Source organism: Benincasa hispida, chromosome 1, assembly GCF_009727055.1.
Source record: "Benincasa hispida cultivar B227 chromosome 1, ASM972705v1, whole genome shotgun sequence".
NCBI lineage: Eukaryota > Viridiplantae > Streptophyta > Magnoliopsida > Cucurbitales > Cucurbitaceae > Benincasa > Benincasa hispida.
Window position 1 is genome coordinate 38,469,764 of NC_052349.1, and position 22,591 is coordinate 38,492,354.

At 39.9% G+C, this 22,591-nt stretch overlaps 1 protein-coding gene across 3 annotated transcripts in view; it reads left to right on the forward strand.

Annotated features, from left to right (window-relative positions):
- The window catches only part of LOC120080999 (gamma-tubulin complex component 6), a 40,211-nt gene extending 20,057 nt beyond the window's left edge, over positions 1 to 20,154 (forward strand). For all 3 annotated transcript variants that reach the window (XM_039035688.1, XM_039035682.1, XM_039035692.1), the window contains 2 exons: positions 18,977 to 19,136; positions 19,718 to 20,154. In XM_039035688.1, coding sequence (XP_038891616.1) covers positions 18,977 to 19,136; positions 19,718 to 19,888 — 331 coding nt within the window. In that variant the 3' untranslated portion in view covers positions 19,889 to 20,154. The remainder of the gene's footprint in view (positions 1 to 18,976; positions 19,137 to 19,717) is intronic.
- Positions 20,155 to 22,591: the final 2,437 nt, after the last annotated feature.

Consider the following 22,591-nt stretch of genomic DNA (forward strand, 5'->3'; position numbering starts at 1 on the left):
TTAGATTTTTATTTTTTTTTTAGAATGCTGAAAGAAATTGTAGTCCACTTTTAGACTATAATCCGTTTAAAAGAAGAACACCATGTAAGACGATGTTTGATCAACCTATGAAGGTGACAAAACACCGTTTACCCGACACGGTTTGTTGATATTAAGATGTGGCCCCAACATAACTATTGTATCGGGTGGGGAAAGGTTTGGGAAGGTTTATAGTCCTGGGACGTAAAGACACCCGAGGGGGTGTTTTGACGAATACCACACATCGCAAGATAAAGATGAAATTATTAACATTACGAAAATAAATGGGGAAAATAAATACTTCCTATAATGAAAATTCGATGTCCAAGACGAAAATTGCCATAACAGAGAGAACCCAGTTTTCAGAAATAGTAACGGGAAGATAGAAACAAGTGCAGATAAACTTCCTAGATGAAGCATCCCCGAGAGGAAGTAAAGCCCCCTACTGTGCCGGGCTAGTTGCCAATCGCCCTCGAGCTCAGGTCCTGAAAAAACATACATCGATCCGAGAGTAAACGACATAACAATTCAGATCTCTGGTTATTTTACTGCAGAATAGCAGATTATAAAGATATCTTGGCACATGGCAGGGACATTTTGTAAAAATCAAACCCTGATAGGAGATAAGGTGGCCTTTCCAGCACGGAAAAGCAAAGGACCCATCTACAATTTCGTTATTTCTCTCATTTCCCCCGCACCTGGATGGATACAAGAGGAATTTGATCGAGATGATCCCAGGTTAGGTGGTCCGTTGCCTCCTTAAGTCAGAGGATCTCACGATTGACATCCCCTTTGACGCGAAGAAGAAAGGACTGAAGAGAGTATCGCTGGATTGCGTGACATTTTGCTGGTTCCAACCATACTTGACTCTACCTGGTTGGTGGCTGATGATTTACCATCCCCTGTTCACTTGACAAGGGCCCGGACCGTGTTTTTGTGACTTATGTCATTTGCAGGACCGTTCGCGTGCCCATTCAGGTGGGCGACCGTTGTACTGTTCAGTGTCATTGGGATCTTTGGTTGTGCCACGGGTTTCTGGTACAGTGCTCATAGATTTGGTGGGGATTTTCCGTTCTGTTTGTCGCTTCTCTGCGCCTAAAACTTCTCCAAACGGCAGCGAGAATCTAAGTGTGTTGTTGCTAGTGCCTCATAAGGCTCAGTTTTGTCCTCTCGTAAACTGGCCTCCTGAAGCATACTTCCGATAAGACGGTTATTTGGTCTCTGTCCCAAATGAATCGACTTGGACACCATAAACAAATTGTAGGCGTTTAAGCCAGCTAGGAAAATCATACACCCGCGTCCCCTATCTCAAATCTCTTGAGTATTGAAACTCCGTCAACAGGAACAATTCCACACGATCCTCGCGGGCACAAGTCCTGTCGGATTATGCGGACAGAGACCTCAATACCGCTTCTCTAATGGGAAGTATGCTCAGAGGTCAGGTTAGATAAAGGACAAAATACTAGAGCTTATAATGGCCACTTTAGCAACAACCACTTAGATGCTCTATCTATATCTTTTACGGGACCAGAGAGCGACAAACAGAACTGAAAATCCCCACCAATTTGTGAGCACTGTAAGAAACCGTGGCACACCAAAGATCAATGCTGGAAGTTACATGGTCGCCCACCGAATGGCAAGCGACGGTCTGCGAATGATAAGTCAAAAACCGGTCGGGCCCTTGTCAGTGAAACAGAGGATGGTACATCATCAGCCACCAACCAAGTAAAGTCAAGTATGGTTGGAACCAACAATGTCGCGCAATCAGGTACTTCTCAGTCCTTTAGCTTCTTGGTCGAAGGGGATGAATCGTGGATCCTTGACTCAGGAGCAACGGACCACCTAATTGGATCATCTGATCAATTCCTCGCGTATTATCCAAGTGCAGGAAACGAGAGAATACGAATTGCAGATGGGTCCTTTGCTTCCGTTGCTGGGAAAGGTCACTTATCTCCTTTTCAAGGGTTACCATTTCAACAATACCTTCTCTCGATCGAGCCACTTCCATTCCAAGGAAGTATCTCAGCTTACCAAGGTCTTTAATCTCAAATTCTTTGGTCATTCTCGTTTTAAGCCTTGTAATTTCACCCTCATCATCGCCAGACAGAACAATATCATCAACATACACTATGAGGACGGCAATCTTCCCGGAGTCGGACCGTTTTGTAAATAATGTATGATCTTAGTGCCCTTGTTTGTATCCCTGTGCTTTAACAAATGTGGTGAATCTATCAAACGACGTCCTTGGGGACTGTTTCAGTCCATATAAAGACTTTCTTAGTCTACAAACCATGTGCTTGAACTGACTCTCGAATCCAGGAGGAGAGCTCATATAGATTTCCTCTTCAAGTTCTCCATTTAGGAATGCATTTTTAACATCTAACTGGTGAAGTGGCCAACCTTTGTTTATAGCAATCGACAACAAAACCCGAATAGTGTTGAGTTTGGCCACGGGAGAGAATGTTTCAGAATAATCAACTCCGTAGGTCTGGGTGAAACCTTTAGCAACCAGTCTGACCTTATATCGGTCAATCGTCCCATCTGATTTGTATTTTACAGTGAACACCCATTTGCATCCAACTATCTTGTGCTCTTCAGGTAAAGGCACCTGTTCCCATGTTGATTTTTTCTCAAGAGCCCTCATTTCTTCCATAACAGCCGTTTTCCATTCAGAGTTTTTCATTGCTCCACGAATACTGCTTGGGACCATGATAGTGTCCAAGCTGGTAGTGAGAGCTTTAAATTCGGGAGACAGATTGCTATATGTCATGTAGCTGTGCATAGAGTACTTTGCCTGTCTCTTATACACATCTAGATGTGTATAAGAGACAGAATACATACATCACAATTTAGAGACGCTATATTAATATTGCGGAATAAATGCGGAAATAAATATTTCATATACTGAAAGTTTGGATGTCCTAAACGATAATGCCATAACATAAAGTCATTTTCGGAAGTAGAAAACTTTAAAGACATAAAACCAGTTCTATGATCCTCCCTAGAAGAAGCATCGTCAGAAAGGAAGTAGAGCCCCCTATCGTGCCGGGCCTGTCTCTTATACACATCTAGATGTGTATAAGAGACAGCACACGAGCTCTGGTGGACAATTCCCTTAGACACAAGAAAGTCATGGAAAGAGGTGTTAAAGAACTCTCGTCCATTATCACTCCTCAAAATCCCAATCTTGGCATGGAACTGGGCTTCAACCATGGTATAAAATTGTTGAAAGGTGGAAGACACCTCAAACTTATCAGCAAGTAAGAACACCCAAATGAGGCGTGTGTGGTCGTCTATGAAGGTGGCGAACCAACGTTTACCAGTGGAGGTAGTAGTAGGTGAGGGTCCCCAGACGTCACTATGAATGAGGAAGAAAGGACTGGACGGCTTATAAGGTTGAGAATGAAAAGTAATATGACTTTGTTTGGCACAAATACATACATCACAATTTAGAGACGCTATATTAATATTGCGGAAATAAATATTTCATATACTGAAAGTTTGGATGTCCTAAACGATAATGCCATAACATAAAGTCATTTTCGGAAGTAGAAAACTTTAAAAGACATAAAACCGGTTCTATGATCCTCCCTAGAAGAAGCATCATCAGAAAAGAAGTAGAGCCCCCTATCGTGCCGGGCAGTGCCAATCATCATCCTCGACTTTTGATCCTGAAACACAACAGAATCTGGTGAGAAAATGGCCTTACAGTTCAGATCTCTTGTAATTTTACTGACCGATAAAAGATTATATGAGATTTTAGGCACATGAAGCGTATCAATCTAGGGTTTCTTGCCATTAATGCTAATAAGGCCAAAAGATGGAAATGTACCTGATTGCGCAATGGCACTCACCCCGACAACACTTAAATTGGTCTTATTATCGGCTGAGGACTGATGCTGTGTATTCTCATTAACTGAGTCACTTACGAGTGCACTCCCAGAGTTTGATTTGTCATGTGACTGTCGTCTCCTACTGTTTGGGGGCCTGCCGTGTAGCTTCCAACATTGGTCCTTCGTATGCCACGACTTCTTGCAATGCTCACTTACAGGTGTGGGTTTTTTATCACTGTCGGAACTAGACGCCTTTGTAACAAAGGTTGATGCATCAGTGGAAACAACCACACGATTATTCATAGCATGTGATTGATCCTCTTCCAGTCGAACCTCTGAACAAACTTCTTTGAGAGAAGGAGTAGGTCGTTGATCCAATATGCGACTCCGAACACTATCAAATTTTGGGTTCAATCTAGCCAAAAACACATACACCTGATCTGCCTCTTCAAGTTTCAAGTACTGGGCCCTATCTTGTGCGCAGTTCCTGACAATCTCTCGGCAAAGGTTCATCTCTTGCCAATACACTGATAATTTATTAAAGTAGGAAGTAACATCCATGGTCCCTTGTTTGCACTCATGGACCTGTTTGTATAACGTCAAGATGCGTTCTGTCGCTTCGAGTACAGATCCCTGGCTACCTCCCAGATATCTTTAGCAATTGCTGCATACAGTAAGGGTCGGCCAATCTGTGGCTCCATACTATTGATGAGGACATACCGTAATAGAGAATCCTCCCCTTTCCAGATTCTTTCTTGAGGATCGCCTGGATAGATTTTGGAATTTCTCTTGTCAGATACCCGAATGTGTGCCTTCCTTCTAAGGCCATTCTGATCGACTGGGACCAGGAAAAATAATTCTCCCCATTCATTTTTTCTCTTACCAGAAATCTCGCGGTATTTCCCATTAAGCCAGTTAAGTAAGTTGTATTGGGCAAAATAGAGAATGAATTTACCGGATTCTCTGTGATGACTGATTGAGGGTTTGGGCCAAGGGCTGTTTCCAAATCTGAAATCTGCATTTGAAGATAGGCCAATCTGCGTCGAACATTGTCCGGGTACTTAGCCGACCCACCATGATTCGGTCCAGCTGGAAAAGCGCCTTCAACTGACGGCTGGTTGGGAGTGGAACCAACTGGGTATGCTGGAATCGGGTTGACTGACGGCTGGTTGGGAGCGAAACCAACTGGGTACGCTGGAATCGGGGCGTCGGCCAGAGAGAAACGGATCGGAGGCTGCAGCGCCTGGAAAGACTATTGTGGCGTCGGGTTGACAGCTCGGATCCGCGCCTGGGAGAAATGCAGCTGGACAAAGACAGATTCGATCCTGTCTCTTATACACATCTAGATGTGTATAAGAGACAGGTCCTGTGCCTGGAAAGACTATTGTGGCGTCGGGTTGACAGCTCGGATCCGCGCCTGGGAGAAATGCAGCTGGACAAAGACAGATTCGATCGGGTGGGTCGGTTCTCCTCGGGTCGGCTCCCGAAGCGATCGCGGTTGGTTAACAAAGGGAATGGCCGGCGATTCATGTGGCATGGTCGGCGCGAACGAGGGTCTTTGTGGCCCGATCTCGCGATTCTCTCCTTCGAAGGGACCTTCGATCAACGTCGACGACACCCCTGTGGTGGCTGGACGGCGGCTATGGTGGCTGGAAGAAGTTGTGGTAGGGCAGATTGGAAGTATTCTTTTACAGCTTCTTGGATAACAGTTTTCATGTCCATGATTGGAGCTTCGTCTGTAGAAGATGTCTGTGGTTGGTTCTCGTCAATGACGGTTAGGGTTTCGTCACCATGCTCTGATACCATGATGAAAAATAAGAAAAGAAAGAGACCAACACACAATTTATATGGAAACCCTAGAACAGAGAGAAAAACCACGATACAGACCTTTTTCTTGTTATTTTTAATTGATACACTGAATACAAGAGAACGAGATGAATAAATAGACAGTAGAGAGCCCTAGGGTAAGAGACAATTACAATAATACCCCTAGGGTCTTTCAACAGTTAGCAATATTAATGGCAGCCTTATTATTACAATAAAGTCTCATGGGGTCATGACTCTCCTGATGGAGATCTACCAGAACCTTTTTCAACCAAAGTTCTTCACAAATACCAAGGCTCATAGCTCTATACTCTGCTTCGGCACTGCTTCTAGCCCTGACACCTTGCTTCTTACTCCGCCAGGTAACTAAATTTCCCCACACAAAAGTACAATATCCAGAGGTAGACTTCCTATCAGTAATAGAACCAGCCCAGTCTGAATCTGTGTAAGCCTCAATGCATCTTTTGTCATGTTTTCTGAATACCAAGCCTTTTCCAGGCGTAGACTTTAGATATCTCAGAATCCGCGTAACCGCCTCCATGTGTCTTTCATAAGGAGCTTGCATAAACTGATTGACCAAACTAAATGCATAAGATATATCAGGTTTGGTATGCGAAAGATAGATCAGCTTTCCCACAAGTCGTTGATATCTTTACTTGTTAACTGGAACATCATCTAATGATTCTACCAGATTGCTATTGACTTCTACCGGTGTATCTGCAGGTTTGCACTCTGTCATTCCAGTTTCTCTCAACAAGTTTAGTCTATATTTCCTCTGAGACACTGAAATCCCTTCCTTTGTTCTTGCTACCTCCATGTCTAGGAAATATCTCAAATCACCAAGATCTTTAATCTCGAACTCATCTGTCATCCTCTATTTCAACCTGCTAATCTCAGTTGAATCATCCTTTGACAGGATAATATCATCAACATAGACAATTATAACAACTATTTTTCCTGATGCCGACCTCTTAGTGAACAAGGTACAATCAGAATGCCCTTGAACAAACCCCTGGGACTTGACAAAAGTAGTGAATCTATCAAACCAAGCTCGAGGAGACTACTTTAGGCCATATAGAGACTTTTTTAATTTGCAAACCTAAATGCCAAACCGTACATCAAAACCTGGAGCTGGGTTCATATAAACCTCTTCTTCCAACTCACCATTCAAAAACGCATTTTTCACATCCAACTGGTGTAAGGGCCAGTCTTGATTAACGGCGACGGAGAGAAGAACATGAATAGTATTAAGTTTTGTCATAGATGAGAAGGTTTCTGAGTAATCCATCCGATATGTCTAAGTGAATCCTTTTGCAACTAACCTGGCCTTAAATCTATCGAGAGTCCCATCAGACTTGTATTTGACAATGAACACCTACTTGCATCCTACTGTTTTGTGACCTTTCAGAAGAACTACCAGATCCGACGTTCTGTTTGTCTCAAGGGCCCACATCTCCTCCATAATTGCGGTTCGCCATTCAAGAACTTCCAGAGCCTTATGCACATTGCCTAGAATCATCATGATGTCCAGGCTGGTAGTGAAAATTTTAAATCTCCTAGACAGGTTAATGTAGGACAAGAAACTTTTCATAGAGTGCTTGGTGCACAACCTCGTACCTTTCCATAGGGCAATCGGTAAATCCAAGGTAGCATCAAGCTCACTGGTCTTGTCTACCTGTTCATCTGTACCCACTGGTTGCACATTTTTAGTTCCCTGTGTATCTCTTGGCAATTCACCCCTATCATCGATCTTGACTTCGTCAGAGGTCACTACATCATCTTCAACACATTCATTATCATTAGAAATAGAGGTACCTTGAGCCGGTTCTGGTTCTGACTCTTGAACATCTTCCGGCAGAGTAACAGGAGGAACTATTTCATAAACTATTTTCTTTCGAAGATTCTTCCTATAGTAGGTTATTCAAGGTACTTGTTTTGTAGGGAGGACAGGATCATTTGTATCAGGAATAGACTCTGGAAATAGATCTACAGGAATAGAGTAGGTAGATGCATTAGCCTCTTCACTTGTGATCTCCCCCTTAAAGAAAACTAACGGGAAAAAAAGGTTTGTCCTCTTGAAAGATGACATACATGGTGACTAAAATACTTTCGAGAGGAAGGCTGGAAACACGTGTATCCCCGTTGATGGAGTGGATACCCAACAAACACACATTTTTGGGCCCGAGGAGCAAATTTGCTCTGGTGAGGACCGTGATTATGAATAAAAATAGTACAGCCAAACACCCGAAGAGGAACATCCGGGAAAAGATGAGTGGACGAAAAAGACTCTTTAAAACATTCTAAAGGGTTTGGAATTTGAGCACACAGGAGTAAATTGGATAAATGGAAGAGATACAATCTATCTAGAGGAGGTCGCTCCACCCTTTGTAAGTTAGTTCTTTCTCATATCCCAATTTACTATATGTCACTTTTCTTGATGCTAGAAAAGGTGGTTCAGACTATAGAAAGACTTTTGAGAAATTTTTTATGGGAAGGGCATTCTGGAAGTAAAATAAATCATTTAATAAAATAGGACCTTGTTTCTCATTCTCAAGAAGATGGTGGACTTGGTATTGGTGGTTTGAAACTAAAAAATCAAAGCCTACTAGTAAAATGGGGGTGGAGGTTCATCGATGAGGAGAATTCTCTTAGGAGGAAAATAATTACAAGCATCCATGGAAGAAGTAAGTTTGGTTGGCACACTAATGGTAAAACTACCTGCAGCCTTAGAAGTCCTTGGGTCAACATCTCAAGATCTTGACTAAAAGTGGAATCTTTGGCAGCCTTTAAAGTAGGTAACGGTGAAAGGGTAGGTTTTTGGATTGGCCCTTGGTTGGAAATTGTTCCTTTAAAAGACTCATTTCCTAGTCTTTTCTTCATCTCCACCAAGCCCGAAGGCACGTTACAAGACTTTTGGGATGAGACATTAACTTCTTGGTCTTTCCATTTTAGAAGACTGCTAAAGGAAGAAGAGGCAGAAAACTTCCAGCTCTTGACTGAAAAACTTTCCCACTCTAAACTTAATTTGCTTCCCGATAAAAGAAGGTGGACTTTAGAACCAAGTGGGACTTTTTCAGTCAAGTTTCTTGTAAAGCACCTATCCTTCTCCTCCCCAATTGGATTACAATTAGAATCAGCCTTGTGGAAGTCCAAGAGCCCTAGAAGGGTTAATATATTGATTTGGATCATGCTGAATGGCTTGTTTAACAGTACAGATATTCTTCAAAGGAAGCTGCCAACTCATTATATTTCTCCACAGGTTTGCTCTCTATGTTGGACAAATTCAGAATCTCTTTCACATTTGTTCTTCCAGTGTGTTTTTGCAGAAAACTGTTGGATACGTTTATTTAATTGCTTCAATGTCAGCTGGGTTTTAGACAATGATTTTAAGGCAAATGTGCTACAACTTTTAATTGGTCCAAAATTGAAGAAGAAGCCAAGATTTCTTTGGGTCAATGCAGTCAAAGCTTTGTTATCAGAACTATGGTTTGAAAGGAATCAAAGAGTGTTTCAAGACAAAACATCTCTTTGCTCCTTTAAATTCGATACCGCTCTTATCAATGCCTCCTCTTGGTGCTCTCTCTCCAAAGATTTTAAAGATTTCTCCATTCAAGACATCAGTCTCAATTGGAACGCCTTCATTTTTCCGCTTTCTTGATCTTGTAACTGCCTAGATTTTGGCAACATTTTATTTTCCAGATTTTCATTTTGGTGTATGCCTTTATATTAGGCAAGGACTAGTCAGACTTGTACTCAGTTATAGAATTTTTGTTCTACTTTTTAGGATATGATGAGAATGCTATTGAGATTTCAACCTAGTTGAGATGTCCTGGTGCATTTGCTGATCCTTTTTTATTATATTTTGTTTGCTAGTGTTTGTTTCCTTTCATACACTTATAACATCTTTCATTATCTTAATGAAGTGGATTGTTTCTTGTTCAAAAAAAAAATTTGAGCACGCGGGAGGGCATCCGATTGATGAGATGAGCTGCAGTAAGTACAGCATCTCCCCATAGATACGATGGTAAGGAAGCAGATATCATGAGAGATCGGGCTACTTCAATAGGGTGGCGATTTTTTCGCTCAACCACCCCCATTTTGTTGAGGGGTATAGGCACAGGAATTCTGGTGGATGATACCTTTAGATGTTAAAAACTCACGGAGGGATTGATTAATAAATTCACGTCCATTGTCACTCCGAAGAATGGCAATTTTGTTATTGAATTGAGTTTCGACAGTAGTATATAACTGTTGAAATACCGCTGTCATTTCAGATTTGTCTGTAAGAAGAAACACCCATGTAAGACGAGTGTGATCATCTATAAAGGTGACAAACCACCATTTTTTCGACACAATTGTGACATTAGACGGACCTCAAATGTCACTATGTATCAAATGGAAGGGTCGGGAAGGTTTATAGGGTTGTGAAGTAAAGGAGGTTCTAGGCTGCTTTGCACGAATACAAACATCACAAGATAAAGAAGACACATCCACATTACGAAATAAGTGGAGAAATAGATATTTCATATAATGAAAGTTTGGATGTCCAAGCCGAAAGTGCGATAATAAAAAATCAATTTCAGAAATAGTAAGAGAAGACAATAAACTAGTCCTAGACAAGCTCCTAGAGGAAGTATCATTGGAGAGGAAATAGAGCCCCCTATTGTGCCGGGCAGTGCCAATCGTCTTCCCCGAGCTCAGGTCCTGAAATAAAACATCATCTGGTGAGAAAACAACTTTGCAGTTCAAATCTCTAGTTATTTTACTGACCGATAGCAAATTATGAGATATCTTTGGCACATGTAAAACATTCTGTAAAACCAACCCCTGAATCGGAGATAAGTGACCATTTCCAACAATGGGGGCGAACGACCCATCTGCAATTCGTATTCTCTCATTTCCAACACTTGGATAATAGGAGAGGAATTGATCAGATGATCCAGTTAAGTGGTCAGTTGCTCCAGAATCAAGGATCCAGGATTCATCTCCCTTAACAAAGAAACTAAAGGAATGGGGAGTACTTGATTGGACAATATTGTCGGTTCCAACTGTACTTGGATCCACCTGGCTGGTCCCTTGAGGAGCACCATTAATTGTTTCCCCGACGAAGGTTCGACTGGACTTAGATTTATCGTTTTGAGGATGTCGCTTGCCATTTGGTGGTCGACCATGTAATTTCCAGCATTAGTCTTTTGTATGTCATGGTTTCTTACAATGTTCACAAATTGGAGGGGTCTTTCCATTCTGTTTGTCATTCTCTGATCTAGATGACTTGACTCCAAACGCAGCAAAGTCTAAGGCGGTAGTTGTTGTACCATTCATAGTGCTAGTTCGATCTTCTTCCAATCTGACTTCTGAGCAAACTTCCATCAGGGACAACATTGGTCTTTGTCCCAAAATTCGGCTCTGAACACCATCAAATTTCGAGTTTAAGCCAGCCAGAAAATCATATACGCGGTCAGCCTCCTCAATCTTCGAATACTGAACCCCGTCGACTGGGTAATTCTAAACTATTTCCCGACACAAATCCATTTCTTGCCATAATAGTGATAATTTATTGAAATAGGATGTTACGTCGAGAGTCCTCTGCTTGCACTCATGCACCTGTTTTCTCAATGTATAAAGGCATGAAGCATTCTACCTCTTCGAATATAGTTTCTGGACAGTTTCCCAGATATCCCAAGCCAATGTTGAGTAAAGTGGCTTCCTGATCTGGGGTTCCATATTATTTATTAAAATCGAGCGGAGGAAAGAATCCTCTCCCTTCCATATACGTTCTTGAGGATCCCCAGGGTTTGGTCTAGGTATCTCCCCGGTTAGATATCCAAATTTGTGCCGTCCTCGAGAACCATTCTCACAGATTGTGACCAAGAAAAATAGTTCTGGCCATTAAGTTTTTTGCCGATAGATATTCTTGCAGAATTACACAGAACCAGACATAATGTTTTCAAAAGGTAAAGTAGGGTAAGTAGTTATCGGAGTTTCTAAACATAACGGAAATCCCGAATACGTATCTGGGTGAAAGTCAGTTGAAGGATTGGTTGTGGATCTAACGACTGCCCCAAGCGCAGAAATCTGCTGCTGCAAATTTGCCAGTTGCTGTTGAAACCCAACGGTCCCACTAAAACCTGCTGTAGGTTGTTTCTACCTATAGACCCCTGAAAAAAATGGTTTCTGCTGGCATGGGAAGAGAGGCTTGAGGAGCTGGCTAACCAGAGGGCAGAATGTGGGAAAAAAGGGATTGCTGTAATGGGTTTGGCTGGACTGGCTGGGCTGCGAGATCGGGCAACGTCGACGGCAGCAATGGAGGTCCTCCGACGGCCGCTGGAGTGATCGGCGGCTGGAGGGATTGCTCGGCGCTCCNGTAAATCCAAGGTAGCATCAAGCTCACTGGTCTTGTCTACCTGTTCATCTGTACCCACTGGTTGCACATTTTTAGTTCCCTGTGTATCTCTTGGCAATTCACCCCTATCATCGATCTTGACTTCGTCAGAGGTCACTACATCATCTTCAACACATTCATTATCATTAGAAATAGAGGTACCTTGAGCCGGTTCTGGTTCTGACTCTTGAACATCTTCCGGCAGAGTAACAGGAGGAACTATTTCATAAACTATTTTCTTTCGAAGATTCTTCCTATAGTAGGTTATTCAAGGTACTTGTTTTGTAGGGAGGACAGGATCATTTGTATCAGGAATAGACTCTGGAAATAGATCTACAGGAATAGAGTAGGTAGATGCATTAGCCTCTTCACTTGTGATCTCCCCCTTAAAGAAAACTAACGGGAAAAAAAGGTTTGTCCTCTTGAAAGATGACATACATGGTGACTAAAATACTTTCGAGAGGAAGGCTGGAAACACGTGTATCCCCGTTGATGGAGTGGATACCCAACAAACACACATTTTTGGGCCCGAGGAGCAAATTTGCTCTGGTGAGGACCGTGATTATGAATAAAAATAGTACAGCCAAACACCCGAAGAGGAACATCCGGGAAAAGATGAGTGGACGAAAAAGACTCTTTAAAACATTCTAAAGGGTTTGGAATTTGAGCACACAGGAGTAAATTGGATAAATGGAAGAGATACAATCTATCTAGAGGAGGTCGCTCCACCCTTTGTAAGTTAGTTCTTTCTCATATCCCAATTTACTATATGTCACTTTTCTTGATGCTAGAAAAGGTGGTTCAGACTATAGAAAGACTTTTGAGAAATTTTTTATGGGAAGGGCATTCTGGAAGTAAAATAAATCATTTAATAAAATAGGACCTTGTTTCTCATTCTCAAGAAGATGGTGGACTTGGTATTGGTGGTTTGAAACTAAAAAATCAAAGCCTACTAGTAAAATGGGGGTGGAGGTTCATCGATGAGGAGAATTCTCTTAGGAGGAAAATAATTACAAGCATCCATGGAAGAAGTAAGTTTGGTTGGCACACTAATGGTAAAACTACCTGCAGCCTTAGAAGTCCTTGGGTCAACATCTCAAGATCTTGACTAAAAGTGGAATCTTTGGCAGCCTTTAAAGTAGGTAACGGTGAAAGGGTAGGTTTTTGGATTGGCCCTTGGTTGGAAATTGTTCCTTTAAAAGACTCATTTCCTAGTCTTTTCTTCATCTCCACCAAGCCCGAAGGCACGTTACAAGACTTTTGGGATGAGACATTAACTTCTTGGTCTTTCCATTTTAGAAGACTGCTAAAGGAAGAAGAGGCAGAAAACTTCCAGCTCTTGACTGAAAAACTTTCCCACTCTAAACTTAATTTGCTTCCCGATAAAAGAAGGTGGACTTTAGAACCAAGTGGGACTTTTTCAGTCAAGTTTCTTGTAAAGCACCTATCCTTCTCCTCCCCAATTGGATTACAATTAGAATCAGCCTTGTGGAAGTCCAAGAGCCCTAGAAGGGTTAATATATTGATTTGGATCATGCTGAATGGCTTGTTTAACAGTACAGATATTCTTCAAAGGAAGCTGCCAACTCATTATATTTCTCCACAGGTTTGCTCTCTATGTTGGACAAATTCAGAATCTCTTTCACATTTGTTCTTCCAGTGTGTTTTTGCAGAAAACTGTTGGATACGTTTATTTAATTGCTTCAATGTCAGCTGGGTTTTAGACAATGATTTTAAGGCAAATGTGCTACAACTTTTAATTGGTCCAAAATTGAAGAAGAAGCCAAGATTTCTTTGGGTCAATGCAGTCAAAGCTTTGTTATCAGAACTATGGTTTGAAAGGAATCAAAGAGTGTTTCAAGACAAAACATCTCTTTGCTCCTTTAAATTCGATACCGCTCTTATCAATGCCTCCTCTTGGTGCTCTCTCTCCAAAGATTTTAAAGATTTCTCCATTCAAGACATCAGTCTCAATTGGAACGCCTTCATTTTTCCGCTTTCTTGATCTTGTAACTGCCTAGATTTTGGCAACATTTTATTTTCCAGATTTTCATTTTGGTGTATGCCTTTATATTAGGCAAGGACTAGTCAGACTTGTACTCAGTTATAGAATTTTTGTTCTACTTTTTAGGATATGATGAGAATGCTATTGAGATTTCAACCTAGTTGAGATGTCCTGGTGCATTTGCTGATCCTTTTTTATTATATTTTGTTTGCTAGTGTTTGTTTCCTTTCATACACTTATAACATCTTTCATTATCTTAATGAAGTGGATTGTTTCTTGTTCAAAAAAAAAATTTGAGCACGCGGGAGGGCATCCGATTGATGAGATGAGCTGCAGTAAGTACAGCATCTCCCCATAGATACGATGGTAAGGAAGCAGATATCATGAGAGATCGGGCTACTTCAATAGGGTGGCGATTTTTTCGCTCAACCACCCCCATTTTGTTGAGGGGTATAGGCACAGGAATTCTGGTGGATGATACCTTTAGATGTTAAAAACTCACGGAGGGATTGATTAATAAATTCACGTCCATTGTCACTCCGAAGAATGGCAATTTTGTTATTGAATTGAGTTTCGACAGTAGTATATAACTGTTGAAATACCGCTGTCATTTCAGATTTGTCTGTAAGAAGAAACACCCATGTAAGACGAGTGTGATCATCTATAAAGGTGACAAACCACCATTTTTTCGACACAATTGTGACATTAGACGGACCTCAAATGTCACTATGTATCAAATGGAAGGGTCGGGAAGGTTTATAGGGTTGTGAAGTAAAGGAGGTTCTAGGCTGCTTTGCACGAATACAAACATCACAAGATAAAGAAGACACATCCACATTACGAAATAAGTGGAGAAATAGATATTTCATATAATGAAAGTTTGGATGTCCAAGCCGAAAGTGCGATAATAAAAAATCAATTTCAGAAATAGTAAGAGAAGACAATAAACTAGTCCTAGACAAGCTCCTAGAGGAAGTATCATTGGAGAGGAAATAGAGCCCCCTATTGTGCCGGGCAGTGCCAATCGTCTTCCCCGAGCTCAGGTCCTGAAATAAAACATCATCTGGTGAGAAAACAACTTTGCAGTTCAAATCTCTAGTTATTTTACTGACCGATAGCAAATTATGAGATATCTTTGGCACATGTAAAACATTCTGTAAAACCAACCCCTGAATCGGAGATAAGTGACCATTTCCAACAATGGGGGCGAACGACCCATCTGCAATTCGTATTCTCTCATTTCCAACACTTGGATAATAGGAGAGGAATTGATCAGATGATCCAGTTAAGTGGTCAGTTGCTCCAGAATCAAGGATCCAGGATTCATCTCCCTTAACAAAGAAACTAAAGGAATGGGGAGTACTTGATTGGACAATATTGTCGGTTCCAACTGTACTTGGATCCACCTGGCTGGTCCCTTGAGGAGCACCATTAATTGTTTCCCCGACGAAGGTTCGACTGGACTTAGATTTATCGTTTTGAGGATGTCGCTTGCCATTTGGTGGTCGACCATGTAATTTCCAGCATTAGTCTTTTGTATGTCATGGTTTCTTACAATGTTCACAAATTGGAGGGGTCTTTCCATTCTGTTTGTCATTCTCTGATCTAGATGACTTGACTCCAAACGCAGCAAAGTCTAAGGCGGTAGTTGTTGTACCATTCATAGTGCTAGTTCGATCTTCTTCCAATCTGACTTCTGAGCAAACTTCCATCAGGGACAACATTGGTCTTTGTCCCAAAATTCGGCTCTGAACACCATCAAATTTCGAGTTTAAGCCAGCCAGAAAATCATATACGCGGTCAGCCTCCTCAATCTTCGAATACTGAACCCCGTCGACTGGGTAATTCTAAACTATTTCCCGACACAAATCCATTTCTTGCCATAATAGTGATAATTTATTGAAATAGGATGTTACGTCGAGAGTCCTCTGCTTGCACTCATGCACCTGTTTTCTCAATGTATAAAGGCATGAAGCATTCTACCTCTTCGAATATAGTTTCTGGACAGTTTCCCAGATATCCCAAGCCAATGTTGAGTAAAGTGGCTTCCTGATCTGGGGTTCCATATTATTTATTAAAATCGAGCGGAGGAAAGAATCCTCTCCCTTCCATATACGTTCTTGAGGATCCCCAGGGTTTGGTCTAGGTATCTCCCCGGTTAGATATCCAAATTTGTGCCGTCCTCGAGAACCATTCTCACAGATTGTGACCAAGAAAAATAGTTCTGGCCATTAAGTTTTTTGCCGATAGATATTCTTGCAGAATTACACAGAACCAGACATAATGTTTTCAAAAGGTAAAGTAGGGTAAGTAGTTATCGGAGTTTCTAAACATAACGGAAATCCCGAATACGTATCTGGGTGAAAGTCAGTTGAAGGATTGGTTGTGGATCTAACGACTGCCCCAAGCGCAGAAATCTGCTGCTGCAAATTTGCCAGTTGCTGTTGAAACCCAACGGTCCCACTAAAACCTGGGTCCGATAGCTCGAAGGGCCGGGTAGACAGGACGGCAAAGAGGAAGAGACAAAAGGGAAAACCTGACCTGGAAAAAATCCACCGCCGGCTGAAAGAAACATCTGTGATGATGAGGAAGGAAGTCCGATGGTGTCTGGGCTGCGAGATCGGGCAACGTCGACGGCAGCAATGGAGGTCCTCCGACGGCCGCTGGAGTGATCGGCGGCTGGAGGGATTGCTCGGCGCTCCACTGTACGGCCGCGACTGTTGGATCGACAAACGGCTGCTGTCCCATGTGTTGGATCTGAATTGGTCCAAGTAACGAGCGTAAATATTGGTCGACGACAGCCCTAATTTCAGCACTATAGGAATTTTCCCCTAGAGTTCCATCCCCTGCTAGGGTCGACAATTGAATCTCTTCTATTCCAGCTACAGTTTCATCACCATACTCTGATACCATATTGAAAAGTAAGGGTAGAAGAGAAAAAACACCAGACTTACGTGGAAAACTCTAGATCAGGGAGAAAAAACCACGATAAGAGTTTTTTTATTTAGTTCTGATACACAGTACACAATACAGGGACAGGTGTAAATAACCAAAGGGATGAAACCCTAGACTGTAGACACCACGTAAAAAGACTAAAATACCCTTAGGGCTAAACAACATGTTCAACAGTTACAAACGATGACCATTACACCTCGCAATCAACAAGAATAATAGTACTCCGAAGAGGCTCTAATAAACTGGAAAAATGAATGCCCTCAAATTTAGGCTTAACTCTTGAATCGAGTATTTTGCAAAAAAGGTTTAGAAAGTGAGCACCAAGAAGTTGCATTCAGCTGTGCTTACTCAAATTGTTCGAACCAGGCCAATCTCTTGTCGTGGAAGACATGTTGATTTCTCTCAAACCAAAGATCCGCTAGCAGCGATTTCACAGCATTGGTCCAAAGCCATTTAGCCTTCTTCCTCGTAGTAGTGCCCAGAGATGCATTATATTAGAACGAATTTTTTTTTCCAAACACCCAATTTAATTCGAAAACCGAGAGGAGTCTTATCCAACAATTGTTCGCATAAGAGCAATCAAAAAAACAGATGCTGCAAGTCCTCTGAAGCAGCCATACAAAGGGTGCATATATGTGGGGAAAGACGATGAGAAGACAGCTTCTTTTGCAACACATCAGAGCAGTTCAAATCCCCAAATAACATAATCCACACTGTGATGTTCACACGCCGAGGACTGTTCGACTTTCAAAGTGCTTTCTCCAATTGTTTATCAAATGGGGAGGCTTTTGAGAGATGCTTCACAAGAGACTTGATAGAATAAACTCCATTTTTATCAATTGATCAGATTCTCTTATCTGGAGTATTTGACAAACTTTCTCCATCAAGAAGTCTGAGGAGGGCCTGAAATTCTAAAAACTCATCCTCCTTCAAATTTCTTCTAAATGCAAAGGACCAAGATGAAGAGCTTTGGCCCAATGTTCTGCAATCGAACCTATGGGATTAATGGCTATCTTGAATAATTTAGGTAGATGAACCATCAATGGAGTTTTTTCAATCCAATTATCCATCCAAAATCCAATTTAGTGCCCATTACCAAAACGAAAGCCTGCTAAAGCATCAAATTCAGCCAAGGCTTGGAAATACTAATCCAAGGACTCCTTAAACTTAGGCTGGAGTTTCCAGCTGTATGCCATCCGAATAAGTTGCTACCGTGGATACTTCTCACTAACTGACCCCACAGTGAGTTTTCTTCTATGATAAAGCGCCAACCCCACTTAGCAAGCAAAGGTAAATTTCTGTTTCGAAGACCTCCAATTCCAAGTCCTCCATCTTCTTGTAATCTTGTGGCTATCTCCCATTTTACCAAATGATTCATTTTACCTCCATTGTGGCCCTCCCAAAAGAAACTTCTTATTTTTCGTTCTAATATGGAGATCACCTTTTCAGGCATTAGAAAAGTGGACATATAATAGGTTGGAAGACTAGATAGAACAAATTTACAAAGAGTAATTCTTCCCCCTTGAGATAAATTGTACCTTTTCCACTTGTCAAGCTTATTTTGAATTTTATCAATGATTGGCTGCCAAAAAGACACTTTCTTGGGATAACCCCTGAGTGGTAATCCAAGGTACATGAACGGCAGATTAGTGGCTTTGCAGTTGAGAAGAGAGGCAGTAGACTGCACCTTGCTGTGGTCTATATTAACTCCACATATAGCTGATTTTTCCCAGTTCACTTTTTGGTCTGAGTACTATTCAAACAATTCTATCATCTTTAAATTTGACCTCAAAGCTTCGAGCAATGTATGTGCTTTCTAGGTTGTCTTTGCTAACAGAAGTGATTTAGAAACATATTTATTCATTTTTCTTCATTATCGACTGGTGGAATTGGAAGCGTAGAAGTTTCTGAATTAGTTAAACTGAGTTCCTAATATGTCTTATGTATAACCTTTTGCAGATGTTTCTTATCTGAAGAAACCCGATCTGTGGCTGGTATCATTAATCAAATCTTGCAATGTGCTCTAGATCTCCGATGTTGTTTTACTGGTGACATGTGGAATACTCAAGTTGATAATGCAGCTTCTCCAAGGAGACTTTCTGGGATCAACAAGTCTCAGGTAAATTATTTAAGTAGAGATTCCTTTTCACGACCATGAAATGGTAAGGAGCAATAAATTTTAATTTTGCTTCACACTTCAAATCTAGGGCAAATGTCCAAAATTTACTAGTATGTCCCTGTTCAAATCTCCCTTGATCGTACCTTGTAAAAACTTTAGTGTAGTTTTATGGAAAGCCATTTATTAAAATATGCACGAAAGAGAAGTCATCTTCTTCTTGCATTGTATGTCATTTGGAATTCACTTCCTGTTCTCCTTGTGTTTGACTTGACATGACAACTGTCTTTGACTATCATGTTCATTACGTTTATTTTATCATTTAGAAATGCGAAATGTAACTTTTGAATCAACTAAAGTACTCCTTAATTCTCCAATCTTGAGATCACTTGACATTTATCAATATAGTAGTGAAAATGTCTTGTAAAACCTTCTTTGCCAAACATGCTCTGGTTGGTGCTTGGTAGAAATTGACAAATACAATGTCTATTACTCATCGTAGCTGGAAAATATATAATACCCTTTCCTGTTATTATTTTAAAATGAGAATTGATAAGGAGGCTAAACTGTATGTCATCTTACAGATACTTGCAGTAAAGAAGAGATTTGACAAAAACATGAAGGAATTGCACCTATTTTATTTGAAGTCACCTAAGGTTGGAGAGTTTGGGCTATCTCGACTTTGGGAATCTCTCGATTACAACTATCACTACTCTGACACTAGTAATGAAATGAGTTACGCTTTCTCAGTCTAATGGTAAATTTCAAACCATAAAATATGGTTTCGAAACAAAAGGAGTGATTGAGTCCGACTCAAGCGAGTGAGTGAGGTCTTTGTAATGTTTGTAACATTGAATTAGAAGATTCGAGGTGGGGTAGTTTCTACGACACTTGAATGTTTGTTATTAGAACCACGTTGCATTCAAGATGTCTTAGTGATGATGCTATGTTGGCCCTTTACACAAAGGACTGGTTTTTGTAATGAGTGTAGTAATGTTATTACTTTGGTCTTTCTGTTTCATGAGTGAAGTGTGAAGATGGATGTCTTTCTTGTTTATAGAAAATTAGTCTCTTGTCTTCTTGTGCTCTCTTTGAAAACAAAACTGATATTGCACTGTTTGATATAGTGTGTAAGATAGTATCACTGAATTTCTTTAGTGGGATTGTTTGGTTTGGTCAAATTTTTTTCCCCAGCTGGAACCAAACCAAAAAGAAGTTTTGTAGCCAACCAAGACCAAACTGCTTTAGAGGCCTATAAGAAATCAGAAGTTTTGTTCTCTCCCTTTACTTATCAAAAACACCTGATTTAAAATTTCTCCTTGGGAGATTACTCTCAGAAACGGCTAAGAATGCATAAATCAGTTAAGATAGGTACTAAAATATTTTTTAAATTAGAAAGGATTTTTTTTTCATTGATATGATAAAAAGGAATAAGTTAAAAGTTCACCATTGATCCTGAAACTTTCACAAAATAGTGATTTATTCCTTAAACTTTCAATAGTATTGATTTGGTCTTTGTACACCGAAAATGATAAGGATTTAGTCTTTCTATTAAAAATTTGGTTAACTTGAATCGGAATGGTCACTTGTACGCTAAAATAAAAGCCACATAGAAGAAAACAAATAACAAGTTTATGATTAGGCCACTTTAAATAAATTTGGAAAAAAATGAAGATTGGCGTACACAAGAAGCTAAAGAATTATCGATATTTCTCCATTATCTCTTTTGCCTCTTGAGAAATTTGAAGAGAAGTTTTGTGCGGTTTGCAATCAGCGTCCTATTTGATTTGTCTAGTTTAGTTTGAATTTTCTTCCCTTTTTTGTGTTCTTGAAATTATTTAAGGTGATTTGTCTGCGGTTTGGTTTTATTTGAAACGATATTTATTGAAAACGAAGGGTTGATTCTTTTTCTTTTTGGGATCATATTATTTGGGACTATTGCGAATATAACAATCAGGTCCAAAATATTAGCAGTGCAGAAGAATTTGCAGATATAGCAACATATAAATCAAGCTCTCGAAGTTACTCGATGATAAATTATATCGTTGATAATCAATCAATGATATAGTCTATCGTTGATAGGAGTCTGTCAACGTTAAAGTCTATCATTGATGAATTTTTCTATATTTGCAATTTTTTTTAAAATATTGCTATGCACTTAATCGTTAGCCTTAGCTACCCATTGCAATTACCTTTTTATTTATATATTTTATATTTTAGGATATTTGTAATAGATAGTATAATAAGAGAAAAAATCTAAAAATATATTATATCTTTAAAATATTTGTAAATATGAATGAGATGCTAGTCAATCTTTGATTTTTTTTAAAAAATTTCCAATTTCGCTCTCCTTTGTCTTGTCTTATTGCACACATTTTTTTAGTCTTTTTATTTTCTTTCATTTCCTTCTTTTTTTCTATTCTTTTTTTTATTTTTATTTTCTTTCCTTTCTCTGGTTTTTGCTCATTCTTTTTCTTTCTGTTTCTTTTTTTAATTTTTCTTTCATAAGTGACTTAACACCAACAAACTAATCATCAAGTTTGATTATTATAACAAATAATAAATATAAATAGCAAATGAAAATCTATTAGTGATAGCCACTAATATTTTCCATCACTGATAGCTTAATCTTTAATTATATTTTCATAGTTAATAGCCACTTATAGAAATCTATCATTAATAGCCAACTTAGTGAATTTAATTAATAAAGTTGAATCTCAAACTAAAATGTAAGTGGAATGCCTAGAAGTTATCACTATAGCATATTTATCAGTGATAGAAGCTATCATCGAAAAGAAAATTGACTTATAAATGTTTAGGAAGGACAAGAAAGGGGCAAAAAGGTGTTCAGTGGCTATGATTGATAGAAGCTACTACTGATAGTATGTTATCAGTGATAGAAGCTAATACTAATAGCATGTTATCGATGATAGAAGCTACCCGATAGTATATTATCCGTGATAGAAGCTACCTGATAGCACGTTATCATTGATAGAGAACTATCACCGATAACATGATATCAGTGAGATCATTGATAGCATCTTATCAATGATGTTATCAGTGAAAGAAGCTATCACTGATAACCACAATATGAGTGATGTTAGTGGTATCGGTGATAGAACTTTGGTGATATCTATATATCGAGTTTCTTTCAAAGATGATAACCAGTTATAGAAGTCTATCATTGATAGCCTTAAGTGTTAATATTTCAAGGTTGATTCTAATTGATGAAAGTTTATCAGTGATAGCGACTGATAGTTACTATCAGTGATAGCCATGATAAAATATTATTAGTGATAGTTACTGTGGTAATCAAAGTTGTTGGTCTTCTTTCAAAGTTGATCATTATTTATAAATCTATCATTGATAACCACTGATAGCATTAAGTATTGATATTTCAAGGTTGATTCCAACTGAAGAAGTGAATCAATGATAGCTACTGATAATTGATAGTAAAT